We start from the raw sequence: 23,312 nt of genomic DNA, 5'->3' as shown, positions 1-23,312 counted from the left end.
CACACAGATTTCTTGAAACATTTTAAAGGTGATTATCCTGTGTAACATCTGTATATTTGTCCTTTTCAGAGAGTTTTTGCTCCAGTCATTTGCTCTTCTGCTTCCTCCTCTTCCTCACACCATACTCCTCATGGTAGGAGTGTCTCACTGTCCTCCTACCCCACCACCAAGCGCTATGATGAGGGGAGATCAGGAGGGGGAGCATTTATGGACCACAGGAGGAAGGAAAGAGCAGAGGGAGAGAATAAGGATGCATTTGGAGGGGAGGAAGGTGGAAGTGGGCAAGCCACTTCTCTCTCCCTTTCTTCTGGTCAGTCAGTCATGTCCACTTCTCCAGCCGGAGGGCCTCTTCCCTCATCAGTAAGTTCGCTGGGGGCGAACCCACTCCTTAGGGTGGCCTCTACAGTGGTGACCAATGTAATGCGTCCTGTTATCAGCACACCGCTCCCTATCGCCAGCAAACCTAGAGATGGAGCCACTTCATCCAACCCTCACCCTTCCGAAAGGAAGTCTCTGACTCCCCAGCAGCAGCCGCAACTCTTGATTGGTTCAGCTTCAGGAGGCGGGGCCACAGCCACAGGGGGTGGGTACTATTCTTCGTCATCACCCAGTCCAGCTATGGGTCCAGGTGGTGTAGTGACTAATTTGGTGTTAGGAGGGGCTTTGCCTCCCCAACCCTCTATACAGCTTGTAACCCCCTCCCCACAACCCCAGCCATCTCAGCCGCAGGCTCTTCCACCCACTGCTGTTTCAGCTCAGCATAGCCAAACCAACGGGCCCCTGCCTCTGCCCCTGCTTCAGCCCCAGTTCCTTCCTGCTTCCTCCCTGGCACCCCCTGGGAGTAAGGCCATCACTCAAGTCCAGTACATTCTGCCTACCCTACCTGCCAACACCAACCCAAAGAGTCCACCTCAGCAGCTCAGCCAGCCAACCAGTGTCTTCAACCTGCCCACAGCTCCACCGACACATGTGTCCTTGGCCAATGGAAAGCAGCAGGGTACAAGTCCACTGACGGGATACACGTCCAGCCCAGCAGTAGGAGTCGGCCCAGGAACTAGAGGTGAAAGCTCTAACAGGAGACACAGCACTGGAGCTAATAGTCTGTGTTGACTTCTAATGAAATGCTCATTCCCCCTGTTTATCCGCGTTTTCATCAGTGCAAGCACAGTCTCCGGCGCTCCAGGGTAAAATGCTTGTTCCCATGGCAACAGTGCGGACTGCGCCAGCACCTGCCCAGCAGTTTCCGATTGTGGCTCCACCTCTTCCTGTCCAGAATGGAGCTCAGTCCGGAAGCAAGGTCAGCGGTGCTTCACTGATGACGTGTTTTTAAACTGTAGTCATTTTCTTATTAAAGCTTTATCTGAGCAAAGCTGCAAATAAACATTTGTGTTGGTTCTTCTATCTTTATTTTTTTCCCCCCCAGATCATCCATATAGCTCCTATGCCCGTTGTTCAATCTCAGCTGCCTCAGGGTGGAGCAGTACATCCTGCCAGCCCCTTCCCTGTAACAGTGGGCACAGCTGCTGTGGTAGCACCAGGATCAGCCCCCTCCCAGGCTGTTCTAGTGCCACCAGCACCTACAAGGTAGGAGATATCAAACTGCAGTGAGACAGTGAATATGAATATGGGACCAATAGTTCACCAATAGCACTTGGTGACAGTGGGGAGGAAGGACTCCTCTTTAAAAGAAAGAGACCTATATCAGAAACAGCTCTAAGGAGGGGCGGCACTCTGCTGTAACCAGCTGGGGGTTGGGAAAGTAGATGAAACCAGAAAGAGGAGTGCAGAGATCCCATAAAGAACAAGGAACGAAATAAACACCACCATCACCATGTTGGCACTCTTTAAAAATCATTAAAAAATATTTTTAATTGTGTGCTTGTTTGTAACCTTGTGGTGTCCTATCTTTCTTCTTAATTAGAATCAGTAACAAAATTTCTTTAGGTGCAAAATATAGTAATGTGATTAAAAAGAAAAAAGTTAATGTGTTGAAAACAGAAAATGTTAGTATTTAAAGAACTTATATCATGTCTGCTGCCTTATTATGACAGCTGAGTAATAATAACACATGCACAGCTAATTCCTCCAACTGTTTCTTATGAGAAAGAAAGCATGATCTGTTGAATAGCCCTTTGAGCCAAAATTAAAAGAGGCATAAGAAAAGTGTTTTGTTCACTGAGAACATTGTTGATCTGGCAGTGCAGGGCAACAATAGAAGAAAAAAAAAACTCATCTGAAAAGCACCGTCGATTTACCCACATTTGCCCCCCTCTTTGGATTTTCTTTCATTCCACTCACTTTAAAAATGAAAATCCAGTAAATGCTTTACCTATAAATTACACAGCATGTGAGCAAGATGAGGAATTACCCGGCAGCCAAATGTTGACCTATCTGTTTCCCATTTTTCATAGCTAACTGGAACAGCTTTAGTGCTGTCAGCCTGTGTTAAACACATTTTAAATTCTAGTTAATAAATGAAGTGAAACTTCCAGTGTGGTTATTGGGGCTGTTTGTCACTACTCACAGTATTTCTAAACTTTCCACTGCTGTTCATAACAGACGTGTTTGAACTGACATAAAGCATTTATATAATGGAGACTGATGTTTGACAGCTTAAAAGCTATTTTCTAACAGATAGATAAACCCAGCAATGCAACACATCACATGTCTGAGAGCAGCTGTAAACAAATGTGCCAGTAAGGCTTGACTCAGCTCTGATTAACAAGCACTCATTTATAAACATATGCCAGCCCTTGTGCACCCTAGTCCCCAGTATCCCTGAGCTGCAGTTGATCTCTGTAATTGTTCACTTATTGGAAGTGTCTTTGCATTAGGGCTGCAACAATTCATCAAGTAACTCGATTACAAAAAAATCTTTGAGGCAAATTCTTGGCTTCGATGCTTCGTTTGCACTCGGTTGTCACCGTGTAAGCGTGAGCGTTTCACCCACATTTGTGACTAAAAATAGACCCGCAGTAGGAATGTATTTAGGAGCACGTGTGAACAAAAAGTATTATAATATTAAGGTCATGCAGCCCCCAGTTTTTCCACAAAAAGACTGATAGTACAACAGCAGCAGTGAAGATGATGCTGTCGTAGTTTAATGTGGAGCTGTCGTCAAGACGCTCAGGTGGCGTAAAAGAAAACAGCATTTGTTACTTTAATCACTGTAAAAACCTTTACTTGGAAAAAGCTGCATGCAAAGCTTTAAACCCACCTGTTCAACAAGCTGCAGCGTTTTAGCTGCTCACATCCACCGCCATTTATCTTAGACTACAAGCTATCTGCGTTAGTGCTATAGAAGTTCACATAAAATATGCAGATGAGCTGTTAACCTAATTTAATACATTTAATTTAAATTAGGCAGATTGATAAAGGCTGCAGCTGGCCACTTTCTATCACAGTGATACCTGCAGCAAGCAGGGGCGAATCTAAAGGGGGGTATAGGGTGTACTAAACCCCGTACCTTCCTTTACAGCTTATTTCAAGGCTCTAGTAATGTAAAATATATATAAAAATAAAAACAAAAGTTAAAACAAAATTCAAAAGTTGCTTTTGTTTTTTTGTTTGCATGGGCAAGTGAAACTCTCAGCCACTGACCTGGGGCTGTTAGGTTGAACACTGAATTATTATTATCACTAATTATCATTAATCATTGATTATTATTGGAACAACCTCCCTCAAAATAGTAGGCAGGCATGCTCTGTGGAGGTTTTTAAAACTAAGTTGAAGACACATTTGTTCACCCTATCTTACATGTCTTAATTTCTATGTCTTTTACTTTTTAAATTCTTACTGTTTTTAACTTGTATTGTGTTTTTACTTGTACTGCTATTTATCCCTTTTTATTTATTCATCTTTTTAGTTTCAAATAGCTGTACAGCACTTTGTTTTAAAGCGCTTTATAAATAAAGTTATTATTATTATTATTAACATCTACACCATCAGAACATCCGTTTTCTGAATTGGGACATGCTGCAGCTCAGCACATGGCAAACAGTTCAGTTCAGAGAACGTTTTTCTTCATTGCAATCACCACATACAAGACTTAAAAACACATACACGTGAACACACAGCAAATGTACCTCATCCAGGAGGTACAATCCTGTCAGAACTCAGTCTGAAGTCTGTTGTTTTTATGTACCTTTTTTTTTTTTTTTAATTTTTATTGCCAACTGTCCAGGGTGTACCCTGTATCCCCCCCTATGATAGCTGCGATAGCTCCAGATTTCTGTATTTGTTATCTGTCTATTGTTGCATTTTTAATTTTTATTTTAATTTAGCAGTTTAGTTCTGTGGATGGGTGTTTAATTCAGTTAAACTATTAAAATTTGTAATTTGCTTATTGGTTTACACTTTAGAATCTCATTAATAAGGCAAAAGTATTTCTTATCCGATAACTTACTTAATTGATAAGATACTCGATTAACAAAGAAATCAATAGCTGCAGCCGTATTTTGCAGGCTTTCTGCATATGACAGATGTGCTGTATATATATACACATAAATACTTAGAGGGAACACGTTGATCCTCCCTTTACAGGTTTGCTGCTGTGCTTTCTTTGATGCAACATTAAAATGGAGAAGGCAAGCCACGCGTGCAGCTTCATTCACAATCTGTAGTAAACATCAGTTAACCAGCGATAATTCCCTGAAATCATTTTGAGCTTAAAGACATGCTCTGTCTCCGTGTGCACTCAATTTGGTTACTTCCAAAATAGAAGTTAATCAGAAGGAGTGTTTTTACATGACGATTTTGCCCACTGGCTAGATAATAAAAGGTTTATTCAACAGTTTTAGACCAAATGAAATACTTTCTAAATGGGCCAGTTTATGCCTTCCAAGGTTTTAAAAAAAGGCACTTTAATTCCAAACAGGCTTTTACTGCAGTTAATGGGGAAATAAAACTCTCTGAGTAATCACCGACAATATTATAAGTTAACAGCTGAGTTATTAAAAAACAATATGCTATCTTTTCCTTGCAGCATATAAGCTGAAGCTGTGTAGCTTCTCCATATTTCCTGTAACACAGTGAGCAGACAACACGAGAAACCGAAATTCCAGTAGGGGTGCAGCTGTAACACTACAGCTCTATTCTGGATATGTTAGTCATGCTGCTGGTGGCCCAAGTTGCCTCTGCCTGCCACCCCCACACTACCTCTCATCTCCTCTCTCTCTCACACACACACACACACACACACACACACACACACACACACACACACACACACACACGCACGCACGCACGCACGCAGCACTAGTTATCTAGTGCTACTTGCTGTGATGTACACTCACCAACTGACCCTCACTGCAGCACTTCTCTTTTTGTCTTCCTCTTTCCTTCCAATCGTGTCTCTGTTCCCTGCACTCTCAGTCTGCCTCATTATTCTACTGTAACATGGGCTGTCGCTGCCTCTGCACCCTTCCTGACATTTCTTATTACAATAAATGTCATCCTCCTTCCGCCTGCTTCTTCTTCTTGCCTTCTTCTTCTGTTGTTGTTTTTTTCATTTTATAATAATCACCTCACCTGTATCTGTACCTCCTGTCCAGGATCACCTACGTCCAGTCCACTCCAGGGGTACCATCCACCCTGCCTCTAGTCTCCAATGCAACAGCCTCCTCCCCTTCGCAGCAAGCTCTGCCAGTTCCTGGGTCTGCATACGTACCCGCGCCCCTTGCAACTCTTGGGTTCACAGCCATTGCCCCGCCTGGACAGACGCTTGTACAGCCGCTGATTGCAGGTCAGAGCCGTGGAAAAAATAATCCAAAGATCCTGGGTTGTTTTTTTGTTTTGTTTTTAATACAGCAATTCTGTATTTTGAATACATCATACTGTGTGGGTCACATATGGCCCTCTGAATAATGTTGATGTAACAATGCCAGCATCAAAGTGCATTGATGACTGATGACCTTTTCTGCTAGCTGAAACATACACTAACCCTGCATTCATGTGCTCTTTGGATGGTCCTGAGTTCAAAATATCTGCTTTAAGTAAAACATTGATAGCTTCTTCGTGTTTAGAATTATTTTATTATAGGCTTTTAGGCTAATAAATAACGAATCTAGGTCACTCTACGAGGAGGGCAACAAATCGTTAAAAACTGTCACATGACTGTGTGATTATTTGCTGCCATTAAAAATTTTCAAACGCTTGAAAAAAAACTTTCTCACTAAAGTTCAACATACAGCACTCTCTAGTTATTCAGATAGTCAAAATTATCTAAACAATTAAATATTTAATTTTCTCAATTTGTTTTCGCTAAAAAACAGGGTTTATTTTTTTGTAAAGAAGGTCTGGTGGCCCTAAAATGTAAAATGTTGAGTAAATTTTGTTTTAATGTGTTGGTCTTAAGTAAAACTAAGGTGTAACACTGAATTGATTGACAATTTATACTTTATACTTTAAAAAACAGTCAAATGAAGTGGAGACACTTTTGACCCCTGATGGCTCGCATTGTATGCAAATCGGGAGGACATCACAAGGGCTAATAAGGGTAAATCTTTTACCACTCGTTAGTTCTCTGCAGTGGGCTGTTTATGATTATTCAGTCCGTTAACAATCCCTTTTCATTACAATAATAAATGTTTTTGATTCATTTAGACCACCATTGGGGGAAAAAAGAGAAATGATTTACTTTTTAAACTTTTAGCACCAACAAAATGGAACAGTTGTCAAGTGGAAATGTCCAGTAGCTATGAAGACACACAGGCCATTTTGAATCCTACCTGTGTTTGTACAAATGCTTAAGTTTAGCCTGTTTTGATAACAAATGAAGCTTAAAAAAAGGCCTGTTCCCATTTTAACTAAACTAAACCTTACCTAATCAAAAACAGCCATTTTATAGGCTAAAGTTCAGCTGTAGAAATCCATGTCCATGCACTCTTCCATTCCCCATTTTCCTCTCTGACTTTTCATTTTTGGATTTGTAGTACACAACATACTTGCGTTTATATAGTAGTTTTCTAGTCTTATTAGCCACTCGAGCACTTTAGACTAAAATTCACATTATAAAGCTTTTTCACTCTGTACACTTTTATCATAGCCAGTTAGAGTCACCACTTAACCTAACATGTATGTGTGTAGACTGTGGGAGGAAGCCAGAGGCAAAGGGAAAACATGCAAAGTGCACACAGAAAGCACATTTGACAGAGATGAAAAATCTTAATGCAGAACTACATCTCTCAGCTCTTACGAGATATCATATGATTACTTCTTTTTTTTTTTTTGTGGCCTTGAAGAGTTGCAGAGTAAGAGAGCGGATATCTCTCTTGGTATTAGATGTACTGAAGTGCTGGGAAAAGACTAAGCTTGACCTCTTCACCACCTATATATGCATATATAGTAAAAATAAGCCTCTGCATAATTGAATATTGTATACTTCCATTTCATACTCGGTTGATTAAACAACACGTGGATATTGTTTGCTTCCTGGTGTCTCTTTTCAGTAGTAACCTTCATCTGCGGTAAAACTTTTTCCAGCATTTATTTAGTGCATGGTACTGTGGGAGAGTGGATTCCATCGACTCCATTGAACCGGTGATTTTTTTATTTTCTTAGGCCAATTTATAAATCACTACTTTATAGAGCTATTGCCAAAATTAAGTCTGATTTTTAACTATTTTTTATTAACTTGTTAAAAAAATACATGCAACAAACCACAAGAGTCTATAAATAAAGTTATCATTTTCATTTAGGTTAAATGGCCTTTGAATTAAAACACAAATTTTATAATTTAGTCCAAAGCATATATGCATTAAGTAATTTCAGTCATCCATAAATGAAGTGAGTCAGTGTTAATTATGTGTAAATAACCTCATCAGTTACACCCTCAGCCTTGCAGAGCAGCAGAGAAATATACATTAACTTATGAGTAGTTTTGAGTAAAGTAAGCATTAATGCTGTTAAACCTGGGCTAATCCAGTTTGTACATTTTATTTATTCTCATATGACATGAAGGGAATACATGAACAAAAAGTACTGTTAGCAGTGTTAGCTTGTATTTTTGCCTTTAATATTTGCATTTCTATTTTGCTTAAATACATAAACAAACATATCTCAGTAAAATCTTGGTTCATCAAGTCCAGGTGGAAATCTGGATTGATAGTTGTCAATAAAGACTGTAATTTGTCAGATTATTGAGAGAAGAGAAGGAATAGGTATTCATCGTGTTGAAAATGTCACAGATCATCATAGCAATGTGGAAAATTAAGAGGTTATTTTTGCCCTCTTGGTTTCCTGTCTCCTTCGTCCAGGTCAACCACCACTCCTGGCCACAGCTCAGTCTCCACAGCCCTCCACCTCAGCCCCTGCTTCAGGCTCCGGGGGCCAGATAGTAACTGCCATCTACCCTCCTTCACCTAGCGTCACCATGGCAACAGGGGTGGTCTCCATGGCAGCAGTACCCCCCAGCGTGGTCTACTCTGTCTCCAGCCCGTCGAGCGCTTCTCCCCACATCCTGCCCAAACACACAGCAACCCCCTCCATCATCACGCACCCACATCCGGACAGACAGACTGACAGGCACCTGCCTCCGGACAGACCTGCGGATCGACAAACTGACAGGCAGACGGAGAGGCAGGCAGAACTGCTGACACATTCGGAAAGACAGCTTGAGAGGCAGACGCAGCCCTCCAGCAGCTCAGCGGCGCCTCCCAGTGGCTCTGCTGGCTCCATAAGGCCCTGCAGTCCTTCGCTTCAGATCCAAACACCCGGTACAACTGCACCCACTGTTTTTTAACCTGCCACTAAAGTTCATTGCTTGAATGAGTGAGCGAATACTTTCATTCATAAGTATTTTTATTTCTTTTCTTTTTTACAGGAAGCACACCAGGCACACCCAAACTCACCCTGCTTCCAGTCAGGGTCCCACAGAAAGTGAAGGCAACAGTGGCCACCATTCCCGTAGGCAGCTATGAAGGAGGAGGCCGAGGGAAGGAGAGAGAGCGTGACAAAGACAAGGAGCGAGAGCGGGAGCGAGAGCGGGAGCGAGAAAAGGAGAGGGAAAGGGAAGCTGCAGCCAACAGTCATTTTGCCTTTGATCTTGAACCGCCGGGGCAGACGGCGTCTCCATCAGCACATCCCACAGAGGAACCAGCATCCTCACTGGAGGGCTCCAGTGCTGGAGACTCCTCTGACTCAAGAAACAGGGAAAGCACAACCGCCAAAGAGGTGAGGGAGCATCACATTCTGGCTTTTACTTCAAACACTACCAGAATAAAGTACTGAGCCATAGTGCACGTGTAGTGCTTCTGTGTTCTTGAATAAAATGCCTGTATTGAATTTCCTGTGCAGGCTGGGTGGAAGGAGTCCCTCCCCTCCTCTCCTCTCCCTCCTCCATCAGCCACAGAGCCCGCCCTGCCACCTCCACAGACTGACAAAGAATGTCCCACACCCAAAAAGGTCAAAGCCCGCCCACCACCTCTGAAGAAGACCTTTGACTCTGTTGACAAGTGAGTTAATGCCTCTGTAAACCTCTGTGTTTGAATTATTGATGGACGGTGTATATATACTGTGTATTCTGTCTTTGTGTGTGTGTTGGACTGGAAGGGTGTTGTCAGAGGTGTACTTTGAGGAACGATTTGCCGAGCTGCCAGAGTTTCGACCCGAGGAGGTTTTGCCGTCACCGACTCTGCAGAGCCTGGCCACCTCACCTCGTGCCATTCTGGGGAGCTATCGCCGCAAGAGGAAGAACTCAACAGGTCACACAAAGCACTTTGGGATACTTTGAGGCTGGTGTCTGTAGAGCAGTTTCTTTGGCTTTCTGCTGATAATTCCTGGACTTCAATAGTGCATTATAATTTTTACTTTAACATCTAAACTGTTGAAAATAATGCTCATTTTATTTATATCTCTCATTGTGTTTGCTTGGATTTAAATTTGTCTCCCTTCTGCTTCTAGATTTAGACTCTGCTACAGACGAGCAAATCTCCCCAAAGAGGAAGAGTCGGCGGCGTTCCAGCTGTAGCTCCGAGCCCAGCACGCCTAAAAGTGCCGCTAAATGCGAGGGGGACATCTTCACCTTTGACAGAGCAGGTAGAGCACACAGAACAGCAAGGACAAGATGCAATATTCTCATATACTTAAAGTGGACCTGTCACTTCCAGCTTTGCATGATTCACAGTTCAGAATTAGTGCAGACTAAAACAAGCTGATTTAGCTCCTCCCACTTAAGCCAGTTTTCTTCTCATTGGCTGCCTGTCACACACAGATCAGAGCAGGTGGGGCTCCTGTGATCACAGGCAGAAATTAGATCTCTGTTCTCAGTAACATCATAAAGACAGGAAATTAGAAAGACTGTCTATACCTATGGCCTTTATAGCAGTACGAAGCCTGAGCTTTAGGTTCACAAGGTTCAGTAATCTCTACAGTTCGATCATACCGTTGTCCTCCTTGGTGATAGCTGGTAGCTAACACCATCGTTACTGGGGTGAACAGGAAGTAGGTTAAAGTACCCTTTTAAAGAATCGTTGTTCACATTCTGTAATGCCTTAAAAAAATTACATTTAAAAATCAATTCAACTCTTATCAGGATCATAAAAAATAATCTATTTTAATGCATTAATGGGGAAATTAGCTAAAAATCAATGGTAGGCTATTGCTGATCACACTGAATATTATCCCTAATTTTTTACACGCTAACCTCATTATTTTAAACTTGCCTGTTTTTAATATGAACATGCACTATTGTAACAGTGGTATGTACAAGACAGTTAAGCATGATACTGTAGGTCTCCTTTAATGTTAATAGTTCATAGTGAGCTGTGATGCCTGTCTTGATGTAGAAATGTAACGAGAGGGTTAAGGATTAATGAAGAGCTTGTTTTTAGGTGGGGATTTTTATCTTTTGTGTATTGATGACCTCCTTTTTAAATTCATTTAATTCGTTATTATTCAATGTCACTGTGATGTTAAAATTAATTCAAATTCCTCTCAGGGATCTAATGGTTTATAATCTCCAGCTTCTTTCCCAGCACCAGATGGAGAAGACATCTTGACTGAACTGGAGTTTGATAAGGTGCCGTACACTTCCCTGCGCCGAACGCTGGACCAGAGGAGAGCACTGGTCATGCAGCTGTTCCAGGAGCAGGGCTTCTTCCCATCAGGTAAGACGCACCCACCAACCTTTCTCTCTCTCACACACACACAGTCACAGATTTCTGGTTCTTCATTCTGGTTGTAACTTCCTGGTGATTTCATCTTTTGTCTACAGCTCAGGCCACTGCAGCCTTCCAGACGAGATACTCAGATATATTCCCCACCAAGGTGTGCCTGCAGCTGAAGATCAGGGAGGTGCGGCAGAAGATCATGCAGACAGCTGCTCCTTCCGACATCTCTATTTTAGGCGGCTCAGACTCAGCCGGCTCCATCGCTGGACCTTCTGGGTCTCAGTCAGGGGAAGGATCTTTGAGAGCGGGTGGAGACCCACAGGATGAAGACATGGAACACGGGACAGAAGCGAGCCCGGAGGATCCTCGTGATTCACATGATTCTTCTAGATGAGGGGAGCCGGCGAGTTCAATTGACCCAACCGGTGTCTGTGTGCCACCTCCCCCTATGCACTTTTCCTTATCAATAGTCTCCACTCTGCTCTTGCCAGATCACGATTTCTTCCCATCATCGGCATTCGAATTCTGAGAGTGAGAGACATTTGTATGCAATGTCGGGACCTATTTTTTTTAATAATCTGTGACCATTGTACCAAAAAATAAACAAAAAATTTAAAAAGAACATCTTAAAAACCAGTGGCACAAAAACCACCACACATACACCCTGGAAAACTTTGAATTCTCACACTTGAATTAGCACTCTGTATTAACCCACCTTGGAGAAAGCTCCCATTGATGCCAGTAAACGAAGGACCATTGTGTACAGCTGCACTCATTTGCCTTGAAGAAGAAAGTCTTCCCGTTTTGGAGGGAGAAACACGCTCAACCCTTTCTGAGACAGTGAAAAGCGGGCGGTTTTAAGAGAAGACGTCGTAGGGTTTGATATTTGTTTTGTTTTTAATAGTTTTAGAGGAGTAAAAGCAGTTCAGTACCTGCTCGAGGAACAAACCTGTACCTAGTGACTAACTGTTGTGAGCTCGTCTTTGTTTTTCTGCTGACATTCGGGGGCTGGGCCCTCAACAGCCAGAATTGATTTGAATTTGACAAGTTGTTGCAGTGGACCTGGAAAAGTTCTTGTGGGGGGGGGTCCACTCATATGTAGACCTTCAGGAGAGGCCTACTGGGAGTGACTGAAAAACTGACTGAAATTTAAGTGGACTTCTGGCAGTGCCATCATTCCTGCAGTTACCTGACTGGCCTCCTCCCTCCTCGCGACTGACCCTAGCACATGCCAGCGGGTAGGGACGAGCATTCCTGTGCCTCTCATTCGCTAGCCATTGAAGGAAGGAATGTCAGAGTCATCGGGCACATCCAGGCTCTTACTCGTAGGACCTCGATCCTCTGTTGCCAAGCAGTTTTATTACCGTTTTGTTTTGGGGTTTTTTTTTTTTTTAAGTAATTTGATTTGTATTTAACATTGTCATATTCACTTTGTTGTTGTACTATTCCTATGGTTACTATTATTATTATTATTATTATTATTACTACTACTACTCATATCATTGCAGTGAATCCCTGTCCTTAGTTCTTTTTATCATTGCGGGCAGATGTTTCCTTTCTTTCTGTTTTTTTGTTTTTATATACTTTTGGAGGCAGGTGAGAGATGCTGCTCCACACCTGTACAGTTCCTCCGTTGTAGTCTTCCCTTGGCTGGCGTCTCACCTCAGCAAGGACCTGCGGTGCAGTTAATCTTTTTTCTTTTATTCTTTTATTATTCGTTTTAACAGAGACAGACCTGACGTGGACCTTTATATTCATTCAGCAGTAATAAGCCGTATGGTTTTTAGACAACCCACACCCACCCCTCCAGCAATGCCTCTCTGTCCCTCGATAAGTTTGACTCTATAGCCTCAACGTACATCTCCTTCCTCCACCCCTTTCCTCCCCTCCTTCCTCCCTTTGTCACTTTATTGCTCTTTCTAGACCTCCCTTTTTTAGGCCGGGCGGAGAGAAACCCGGGGGAAGTGACGGGAGGGTGACAAATCAAAGAGCGCTGGGTGGATATAATACTGGTTGTGTCTTTGTGCAAGACTTGGTTGTGTTGTAAATAATTACTGTAGAGTCAGTAGACTCGTTATATTATTGATAAGGAAAACTGTCATTGAACATAAGTTGACTTTTAAGGCACCATTACTGAAGGTAAAACACATGAAATGGGAAAAAAAGCAACTATAATAAATATGGCTATTAATGTTTTTGTGTTTTATTCCTTGTTTTGCTGTTCCAGTATGCAGGAGAGGAATTTATATAAATTAAGTTTGTATCTGTATCTTTCAGTATGCAAATAAAAATAGGTGTTCAATTAAAGTGATTTTATTGCTGGCATTGTGAAAAGTGGGGTTTTATGGACGATAGATCAGTGGCAGATTAAAGGAAAAACTCAAAGGCACAGTTTTAAGACCATAAACCTTTTTTTCAGCAGGGTTTAAGACTGGGTGTAAACTGTCTGGGAACCAAATATGGTGAGGTGCTGGATGACCTTATACCTTTAGCAGGACAACAGTGCTGCTTAGGATGGAGCTTCAAAGTCTCAAACTCCACAGGAGGGATGGAGCGCCAGATTTGCAACATATATTCCCTCATTTGTTGTTTTTATCATGGAAGTGTTCAAATCAGTCATCTTTAAGGTTTTCCTGCACAGAGTAAGGATTCAGGCGAGGTGGTTTGAACTTCTAACTCCCTAACTATGTGATGATATTCATTTTCCAAGTGGGAGAAGGCCCTGGGCTAGATCCAGGACATGCTGGCGAGTTTTTAAGTGCTGTCAAACTCTCTGAGCACCAAGCTTCTCCTTCATACCTTTCCTTGACCTTATTTGTCATCGAGATTGAGCTGGAGGAGGTGGCTGGGGAGAGGGAGGTGTAGGTATCCCTAATTAGACTGCTCCCGCTGTGACAGGACCTGGATAACCATCAGAAGATGAATGAATGAATGAATGAATGAATGAATGGGGAGAAAAAATGTTGCAGCCAGAGCCACAGGAAAACCAGCAGAGTTGTAATAAAGTAAATGTTTTTAAACCTGTTTATTTGAGAATATTCCACTTTTTTTTGTCAGATTGCTGTTGAACGCAACTCATGCAAAGACACCTCAGCCTGTTTCATTGCAGGTTATTATGAACAACTTCAGAGACCCAAAACATGTCAGTGAAAAACCCAAATCAGAGCCACGAGATCTCCTGGCTGTCCACGCTCTATTTGCTCTTAAATTTCTCCCACCAACGATGTGAGAAGAGCGGGCGAGGTGAAGGGGATTTCCCTAAAATATGTGTGCCACAATGGCATCGTAAACTTTTGTTATGACCCAACTACCGCTGTACTTATGATGTACTTTATATTTTAGGGGTACTTTTAATTGCACATTTGATCATCTTAAAAATAAATAATGGACTGGCTGTTTGAAGAGACCACCTCCCATCGTGGTTTGTAAATTCCATTTCCCTTGTTCTGGGTCACAGGCAGGAGGACGGAGAAGAGGAGTCGCAGATTAGAAAAATGGGGAATGTGATGAACACTTATGATCTTAAAAAAAAAGATTTATTAACAAGCTGACCAAACATTTAAACAGAGGAAAACAAAATCACATCCAAATGATGAAATATACCATTAATAATACAAATACGATCTGTGGCACAACCAGTAGTCCTTATTCATCACCAACAGCAAATCCTTTATTTCAGTGAACATCGTTTCATTAGATTTTAATGCCGAGCCATCTCAGAGGTCACTAAAAGAGGGGAGGAGGCGTACTTTGGTCTGTTTGCCAAAACTATTTCATCTCTTGTTTAAGCACTCTTATCTAGTCGTTCATTAGCTGGTTTCAGTACTCAAGTCTCCTCCTCACAGTAGTCGATTAGTCTTTAAGTCACAATTAGCACTCGTGAAAGCTTTTAAAGGTAAACTTATTTTTTGGTGATTCAGAGGAGCTGCAGTCCGTCCACGGCGACCGTGTCCATGGCGAGTCCGTTCTCCAAAGCTGTGTGATAAATCTCCAGGGCCTGCTCCAGGGGCAGCACTGCTCCCTCGCTGGTCTCAATGATGGCGATCGTCTCCCCGAATTCATTACACATGATGGTTGGTGCCTGTGAGGAGGGAAATTTGAAATATCAATATAGACTGACCTCAACATGTGAACCTTTACCTGTGTTAAAAAGCATAAAAACAGGCCTCATCTAAACCAGATTAAAATTTAAGATTAAAACAGATTAAAAAGGGGGGAAATCATCTCTTACCTGCTGTAGATCAGAGGACTGGATCTGGATGACCTGAGGCTGCCCGTTGGATACTTCCACGGCCGAAGCGTCCACCACGGCCACGGCAGAACTGACCTCCAGGGCGGCTTGAGCAGCGGCCTCCTCGTCCAGCCTCTGCTGCCTCACGTGGGTCTTTTTGTGGTTCCTCAGGTTAGAGAAGGTCTTGAAGGCTTTGCCACACAGGGGGCACACGTGCGGCCGCTCGCCTGTGTGCGTTCGACGGTGCTCTGCCAGGTGCATGCTCTGGATGAAACCCTTTCCGCAGATCTCGCAGCGGAACGGCCTTTCACCCGAATGCGTGCGCAGGTGTTCTCGCAGGTGCGTGTTCTGACGGAAGCGCTTTCCGCACACTTGGCAGGGGAACGGACGTTCACCTGTGTGGACCCGCTGGTGAAGCGCCACTCCGGAGGACGACACAAACAGTTTGCCACAGAGGGGACACTGGTGAGCTTTGGGCCTCTTCCCCGGGGTGCACCGTGGCCGCCCAGGCCCCAAGGTGAAGTGGCTCAGCCTGTGAAGTCGTAGATTGGCGGGAGAATTGAGCTTCTTCCCACAAACGTTGCAATCCAGGCTCCCTCTCACATGGCTGGATGAATCCCCGGACTCGGACGTTGAGGTGGAGGGCTCCGAGGTCAGATCTTTCCCTGCATCTGCTTGGCTGCCATTCTCTTTGCCCTCCTCTGACTCTTTAGCTGCCTGGACCAGCCCGGGGTGCTCCTGCAGGCAGTGGCTTTCTCGCTGCCTATTGGTCAGGAAGCCAGCCTCACAGTGAAAACAGGGAAAAGGCGCTGGAGATCCCGGATGCTGTGTGAAGCGATGTGCTGCCAACTTAGTGGGCCAGCGGAAAGTGGCGGGACAGTCTGGGCAGCTCAGCGTGGCTGCGCTCGAGTGAAGCAGGCTGTGCTGACGGAGGTTAGACGACTGCGAGAAGGAGCGGTGGCAGACGTCGCAGCGGTACGGCCGCACGCCCGAGTGGATGAGGTTGTGCCTCGTCAGGTTGGCAAGAGATGAGAAGGTTTTGCCGCAGTCCGAGCACTGGAAGGGCCTCTCGCCGGTATGCGTGCGTATGTGGTTTCGCACGTGGATCTGCTTCTTAAAAGACTTTCCACACATGCCGCACACAAAGCTGCGCTCGGGAACGTGGGATTTGCGTCGGTGTTGTACGAGCTGCAGTTGCGAGGTGAATGTTTTAGGGCACGAACGACAGGAAAAGGACCCCTTTTCCGATGGTGTAGCAGAGGCAACGTCTGCTTCGTCCATGGGGCTACAGGACACCGCCACACCCGCGTCACCCCCGGCAGCAGGCTCTGTAGCGGAGCCATCTTTCACCTGCTGCACATAATCAAGTTTTTCTTCACATGGCTCAGACACCTCCATGCTGTTTTCCCCCACCTTCTTCTCATCTTCACGTCTTTCTGCTTTGCTCTGAGGGCTTTGTCTAGTATCTCCCAATTTTACCGTGTCTTCCTCAGTGAGAGGAGCCAGCAGGTCTATTTTTGCCTCATCATTGGGGAAATACTTCTTCATTCTTGCTCTTTGTAGGATGGCAAGAGCAGAGGCAGACGCTCGTCTCGGAGCCGAGACCTAGAGAAGACAACAGGCACGCGTCAGATTGAAAAGTTGTTTTAACTTGGAAGTTTGTGGAGACAATAGGAAGGTGGTGTGCTGATTTTACTACCGCAGGGACAGGGATGGATGCTCCAGATGTGTCACGGTTGAGGTGGATTCGACGGTGGTAGAGATACTTGGTCATGTTAGTGAAGGTTTTATTGCAGAAATTACACTTATGAAGGGGGTCTGCAGTGTGGGACTTCCTACAAGAAATCAGGAGGAGGAGATAGAAATAACTAGATCTTAAAAAGTGTCTGGTCTCTTTCCAGAAATCATGAAAATAAACAAATAAATACACAAACCTTTGTGTTAGTTCCATGTAGGAACCATTTTCTTTCTACTATTTGCTTCTACCAACTAAAGAAATGAAGAGCGAGTTGAAGAAGACATCACTAACGCTTAGATCCTGTCACAAGCGTGAGGCTCTAGTCACAAGGTCATGAATGCTGTCTTTGTATAGACACAAAGTACTTCTATACAAAGCTCCCAGTTTTTTAAAGAGCAGTTAACCAATAAATGATCATCTTCAGAGAAATGGTTTATTCAAACTCATCTCAGTACAGAAACAATGTTAGTGAAGGTTACAAATGATCATCTTGACAGTGGACTCATCTCTGAGCTTGTCCTGCTAGACCTAAGTGCAGTGTTCGATACTGTTGACCATAATATTTTATTACAGAGATTAGATCGTGCTGATAAGATTTCAATTTGTTCATGTAAATTGGCAGTCCTCCTCAACAACTGAGATTAATTATGGAGTTCCAGAGGGTTCAGTGCTAGGTCCAATTTTATTAACATACATCCTTCCCTTGGGCAGTACTATTAGAAGGCATAGATAGCCAGCTTTAACTTATTTTTCATGGATAGATAAACTGCAGGAATGTCTCCAAGACGTAAAGACCTGGCTGACGTCTAATCTCCTGCTTCTAAATTCAGATAAAACTGAGGTTATCGTACTCGGCCTTCTCTTGGCCCCCAATAACACTGAAGAATGTTGCATTTATTCTTGACCAAACAAATATGCAGCACTGCTTTCTTCCATTTGTACAATATCTCTAAAGTTACAAATATCCTGTCTCAGAATGGTGCTCAAAAATGAGTTCACGCATTTATTACTTCCAGGCTGGACTACTGTAATTCTTTATTATCAGGATGTCCAAAAAACTCCCTGAAAAGCCTTCAGCTAATCCAAAATGCTGCAGTGAGAGTACTGACAAGGACTAGAAAGAGAGAGCATATTTCTCCCCTACTGGCTTCTCTTCATTGGCTTCCTGTTAAATCCAGAATTGAATTTAAAGTCTTGCTCCTCACATACAAGGTCTTAAATAATCAGGCCCCATCTTATCTGAATGACCTTGTAGTACCGTATCACCCTATTAGAGCACTTCGCTCTCGCACTGCAGCCTTACTTTTTGTTCCTGGAGTGTTTAAAAGTAGAATGGGAGGGAGAGCCTTCAGTTTTCAGGCCCCTCTTCTGTGGAACCAGCTTCCAGTTTGGATTCGGGAGACAGACACTATCTCTACTTTTAAGATTATAGGCTTAAAACTTTCCTTTTTGCTAAAGCATATAGTTAGGGCTGGATCAGGTGACCCAGAATCCTCCCTTAGTTATGCTGCAATAGGCGTAGGCTGCTGGGGGATTCCCATGATGCACTGAGTATTTCTTCTTCAGTCACCTTTCTCACTATGTGTTAATAGACCTCTCTGCAGTGAATCATACTTGTTATTAATCTCTGTCTCTCTTCCACAGCATGTCTTTTGTCCTGTCTTCTTCCTCTCTGCCCAACCGGTCGCAGCAGATGCCGGCCCCCGAGCCCGATTCTCCCGGGGGTTTCTTCCTGTTAAAAGGGAGTTTTTCCTTCCCACTGTCGCCAAAGTACTTGCTCATAGGGGGGTCATATGATTGTTGGGGGTTTCTCTGTATGTATTATTGTAGGGTCTACCTTACAATATAAAGCGCCATGAGGCGACTGTTGTTGTGATTTGGCGCTATATAAATAAAACTGAACTGATAAAGTATATAGTTTGGCCTGGTTTAGGTAACCCTGAGTCCTCCCTTAGTTATGCTGCAGTTTATGATCCAGCAGTGGTAGCCGATCTGCAGTCTGGGAATGGCCTGTATACCTGCAGTGAGCTCTATTGTCAGATGGAGGCAGTTTATAAAATATGTGGTACAACCAGCCTTGAGGTAACTGCTGCTGTGAACTGGTGCTATATAATTAAACCTGAGTTGAATTTAAAGTGCTCACAACTAGGTTTGTGAAATTTTTCATGGGTTGTGAGAAGATATGCGAGGTTAATCAGAAGCCATACATTTCCATTCTATTCAAGAAAAAGGCAGAAAATTTCTGGGAAGTTCACCTCTCCATAATTCAGACTGACAAACAGCGCTACAGGTCAGAGACAAAACATTTGATTTTGGGGTGAAAGGTTTTTTGTCTGCCTTGGTGTTACCAAGCACTCACCTGTGCATGATCAGAGTCATCTCGGTGGTGTAGCCGTTGCCACAGTCCACACAAAGATATCGGGCCACGCCAGAGTGCGTGCGCATGTGCGTCTGCAGTGATGTGGCCTTCTTGAATACCTTCCCACACTCCGGACATTCGTGTGTTCCCTGTTCATGCACGCGCTTGTGAGCGGCCAGCCGGTTGACTGAGGTGAAAGTTCGGTTACAGAGCTCACACTGTTGGGGTTTAGCCCACACAGCAGTTTTTTTCTCTGCTCCTCTGATGCGTATGTCATCCACCTTCTCGGTCATCTCCTCCCTCCATCGCACCTCCTCAATGCCACTCATGACCCCTGGCTCGCCGCTCTCTTTGTCCTGGCCCAGGAAGTGATCTCCCTGGTGTTGGAGGAAGTCCTCCGGTGTCTGGAAGAGAAGGGAGCACTCTGAGCATTCGTACGGGTGGATTACCACCACCTCTGTTGGCTCCTGCTGCTGGCTGTCAGGGTGGACACCTGGAGCCAGCCTCAACTCCAGTCTCTGGATGCCATTCTCCAGCTTTACTGAGGAGCTGTGGCCCACAGAGGGTAACAGAGCGGGCAGCTTGGAGCGCCAGCGACCAGGAGTGGTGGAGCTATCTGCCAGAGCTTGAGCTGTCAGGATCTGTAGGTGCATAGTGGCAGATCCTGGAGTCGGAGTTACAGGAGGCAGCAGAGAGGAGCGGGAGGGTGCAGCAGGTTTAGATGCAGAATGGTGTTTCCTCTGCTGTTGTTGCTGCTGCTGATGAGCGAGCACCTGCAAAACACACGGAAATGTTCAGAGAAAAAATTCAAAACAATTCCCACACCTGTGTGTCGTCTCAGGGTTTAAATCAAAGTACCTGAGCCAAGATTTCTCCAGCCTGCTGCTCACTCAACACGTAGTTCTGCACGTTGGTCAGTGGAGTGACGGTGCCGTCCGGCTGTAACATGTACTCCTGTTGCAAGGCAACAAAAACATGAATTTCTGAATTAAAAGCATCAAATGCACCACAAAATAAACAAAATTGACATTTTCTCCTTTCCTAAGTTCCTCTAATTATTAAATATTTGATATATTTTTGCAGATTGGATGTCTTGAGGCTTGACACAAGAACAGCAGAACTAGAACTACGGTCACAGGAACACACTGTGCTCAGACGTTCACATACATTCATCATGGATGTGAATGTCATGGTGGTTTCTGGCTTCTAATGATTTCTTTGAACTGTTCCGTTTCAGGGGTGGAATGACTTTAAAATCATATACATGTATGTTGTGCAAACTTAAATGCCCCTCATCAAGTCGCACTTCAACCAGATGTTTTTGGTTTTTCCATCATCGAGCGTCTGGCTGGATATTTGACCACTCTTCTTGGTTGGCTTCCTAGCACAGACCTGGCTTTTAAACTTAGTCAACAAATTTCCAATAGGACTGAGGTCAGAGCTTTGGGAAAACCATTCCAGAAGTTAGCCTGCTTTATCAATTTAAAGCCAGTTTTGAAGTGTGTTTGGGATCATTGTCCTATTGGAAAACCCAACTGCATCCAAGTTTCAAAGTCTAGCTGTTGGCTTTAGGTGAAGTTAAAAGAATTTGGAGGTAGTCCTCCTCCTTCAATATTCCATCCCCTTTGTGAAATGTTCCAGTACCAGTGGCAACTAAACAACCCCAGAGCATGATGCTACCGCCACCACCATGCTTGACAGTTGGCCTCACCATTACACCTCCAAACACACCCGGCCAAACACTTCAACTTTTGTCTTGTATTTGTAATAAGTATTTGGCTTGTCCATGTGGGCATCTGCAAACTTCATGGTTCCTGGGTTATTCCTGAACATCCTGACCAAATTTATCTAATGAAGGTGACAGTTTGGGAAATACCTCTAACTTATTTTATTATCTCAATCATCAGCACCAGAGTCTTTACCAGGATTGTCTGAAAGCCTGACAAAAGGAAATCCTGGCACAACCCACCCGCCCCACCCAAACAAACAAACAAAAAAACATAACCCCAATAACCCATTCACATTACACCATCTGTGGGACCAGCCTGGAGGGGAACCACATTGGTTCTTTTGTTTAATTATACATATTTGAGACATTAACAAATGGAACTACACCTGCCATACTAATGAGTAGAACACCAATTAATATTTTAACACTGTGTCACAGTGTGCTTTGGCTCTCTTACTGTGGTCTCGGTGTTACTGTGTGTGCTGCTCCTGCTGTGGGTCCGCCGGTGCTCCAGCCAGGTCTCAGGTGAGTCAAACAGAGCCAGGCAGTCAAGACACTGGTACTGCACAGGTCCCGCCACCTGGGCCTCTGATCCAGCTTCCTCCGCCTCCATAACCTCACACAGCTCTATACAATGGTCATAAACAAAGGTGGTTAGTGATGTCTTAAAGTAGCCATGTAAGTGAAGCACCAATATCCTAACACTCCAGTTTTTCATACATGATCAAAAACACAAATAAATCTCATACCTTGTTGCTCCACCTCAATTCCAACCTCTCTCATGTGCATCTCCTGGTGCTGCAACAGCTCCTCTGGGTTCATGAGGAGGCTCCCACACTCCAGACACTGGTACTGCTGACTCTGGCCCACCTCTGGGACACCGTGGATGGTCATGGCCTCCGTTACCTCACCCTCCCCTTCTCCTTCTTGGCCCATGTGGATCTGCTGATGGACCAGCACATCCTCCAGGGTGTTGAAGAGCTGGTGGCACTCGCTGCACATATACTGGTGCTCCACATACACTCCCTCCGCTTCCTCCTGTTGCTGCTGCTCAGCCATTATAGCAATGAGTTTGGGACAAGTGAGGCAGTAGCGAGTCCTACACTGAAACTTCACCTGTAGGAAACAAAATGTAAAACGAGAAAAGCCATAAACGTCTTATAATAAGGGATTTTCATTTTTACTTTTAATCTTTCGTGTAAACAAACAAACAAACAGTAATACTCGTACACATATTAGGGAGAAAAGCCGGTTTCAAACAAGGCAATTTTCAGTCGTCAACCAAAATCAGGGCCTCTATCACAACACCAGGATCTTTTACGCTATATAAACTAACAAATCCCTGTCTGATATCCTCACAAATGTGATCCATATCAGTGTTTGCCGCGTGTGATGGCATATGGAGAGCTGTTGGCGGCGCTCCCTCCGATATTGCAGACCTGTTTCTCGGCACCGCGGTTTCCTGATGCCAGCTGCCCGCTTCGTCGGGCGGTCCGTCAGGCGGCGCTACCCACTTTTCCCCGAAGCTCTCCGGCTTCAACGGCCGGGCCCTTCTTCCCCCTTACCTCTCATTTACTCTCGTTGGACAATCCCTCGTGTAGTCATCACTCTTGGTCCACACGGCCTTTTGATTAATTTTTTTGTTAGGCTCTTCTCACCGTGGGTAATACTGAAATTAAAAAACTAACAAGCGTCCGCGGGAATTAACATTACAAAGCGTGTAATGAAACGTTTGCCCGCCGATCGCCTCCATTCTTGTGATACTTCGCCCCGCCCAATGCGGTAGCGTTAACATTTTAGACCCTGTGATTGGACAGGTTGATTGTCAATTACAAACTGCGATTGTTTCCCGGGGATTGTAGTTTTTTCAAAGTAGAAATACTTGTTTTTGTTTGGTTTTTGAGTACTTTCAACTTGTATTATTATTATTTTACTAAATCACTAAGTCTTGGTTTACTGGTTTATTTATGGTAACTATTTTTAAAAATATTACTCTTATTAAACACGTACACACGATTAACTCCAGCTTCAAGAGCATAATTGATTCTGTTAATATGGATTTCACTATATGTCCGAACCCGATCTTAAACCCAGTTGCAATGTCTACATTTCTACTTTTGTGGTAAAATGAAACGGGTTTGTTAGGT

The 23,312-nt window shown here is 43.9% G+C and overlaps 2 protein-coding genes across 8 annotated transcripts in view; one reads left to right on the top strand and one right to left on the bottom strand.

The window, feature by feature from the left end:
• cicb (capicua transcriptional repressor b) overlaps nt 1-13,303 on the top strand; it is a 41,376-nt gene extending 28,073 nt beyond the window's left edge. For 3 of the 7 annotated variants that reach the window (XM_086311307.1, XM_086311304.1, XM_086311306.1), the window contains 11 exons: nt 70-1,060; nt 1,158-1,297; nt 1,424-1,584; nt 5,553-5,743; nt 8,256-8,714; nt 8,822-9,171; nt 9,295-9,453; nt 9,542-9,701; nt 9,901-10,035; nt 10,962-11,105; nt 11,213-13,303. In XM_086311307.1, the coding sequence (XP_086167433.1) occupies nt 70-1,060; nt 1,158-1,297; nt 1,424-1,584; nt 5,553-5,743; nt 8,256-8,714; nt 8,822-9,171; nt 9,295-9,453; nt 9,542-9,701; nt 9,901-10,035; nt 10,962-11,105; nt 11,213-11,502 (3,180 nt within the window). In that variant the 3' untranslated portion in view covers nt 11,503-13,303. The remainder of the gene's footprint in view (nt 1-69; nt 1,061-1,157; nt 1,298-1,423; nt 1,585-5,552; nt 5,744-8,255; nt 8,715-8,821; nt 9,172-9,294; nt 9,454-9,541; nt 9,702-9,900; nt 10,036-10,961; nt 11,106-11,212) is intronic. The other 4 variants (XM_086311311.1, XM_086311310.1, XM_086311308.1 and 1 more) reach the window with 4 other exon arrangements.
• An 814-nt stretch (nt 13,304-14,117) lies between these two features.
• znf526 (zinc finger protein 526) lies at nt 14,118-22,949 on the bottom strand. The gene is made up of 8 exons (XM_086311312.1): nt 22,731-22,949; nt 21,915-22,281; nt 21,623-21,792; nt 20,295-20,390; nt 19,437-20,209; nt 17,039-17,174; nt 15,340-16,944; nt 14,118-15,189 (listed from the first exon to the last, which is right to left on the bottom strand). The coding sequence occupies exons 2-8, from the start codon at nt 22,222-22,224 to the stop codon at nt 15,025-15,027; spliced, it is 3,255 nt and encodes a 1,084-aa protein (XP_086167438.1). The 5' UTR covers nt 22,225-22,281; nt 22,731-22,949; the 3' UTR covers nt 14,118-15,024.
• Nucleotides 22,950-23,312: the final 363 nt, after the last annotated feature.

This window comes from Aulonocara sp. 'chitande type north' Nkhata Bay, linkage group LG11, assembly GCF_057382095.1.
Source record: "Aulonocara sp. 'chitande type north' Nkhata Bay isolate Kocher_YH1m ecotype deep benthic linkage group LG11, A_spYH_male_GT1.1, whole genome shotgun sequence".
Taxonomy (NCBI): domain Eukaryota; kingdom Metazoa; phylum Chordata; class Actinopteri; order Cichliformes; family Cichlidae; genus Aulonocara; species Aulonocara sp. 'chitande type north' Nkhata Bay.
Note: the sequence above shows the minus strand (reverse complement) of the source record. Positions and strands in the feature narration are given on the sequence as shown.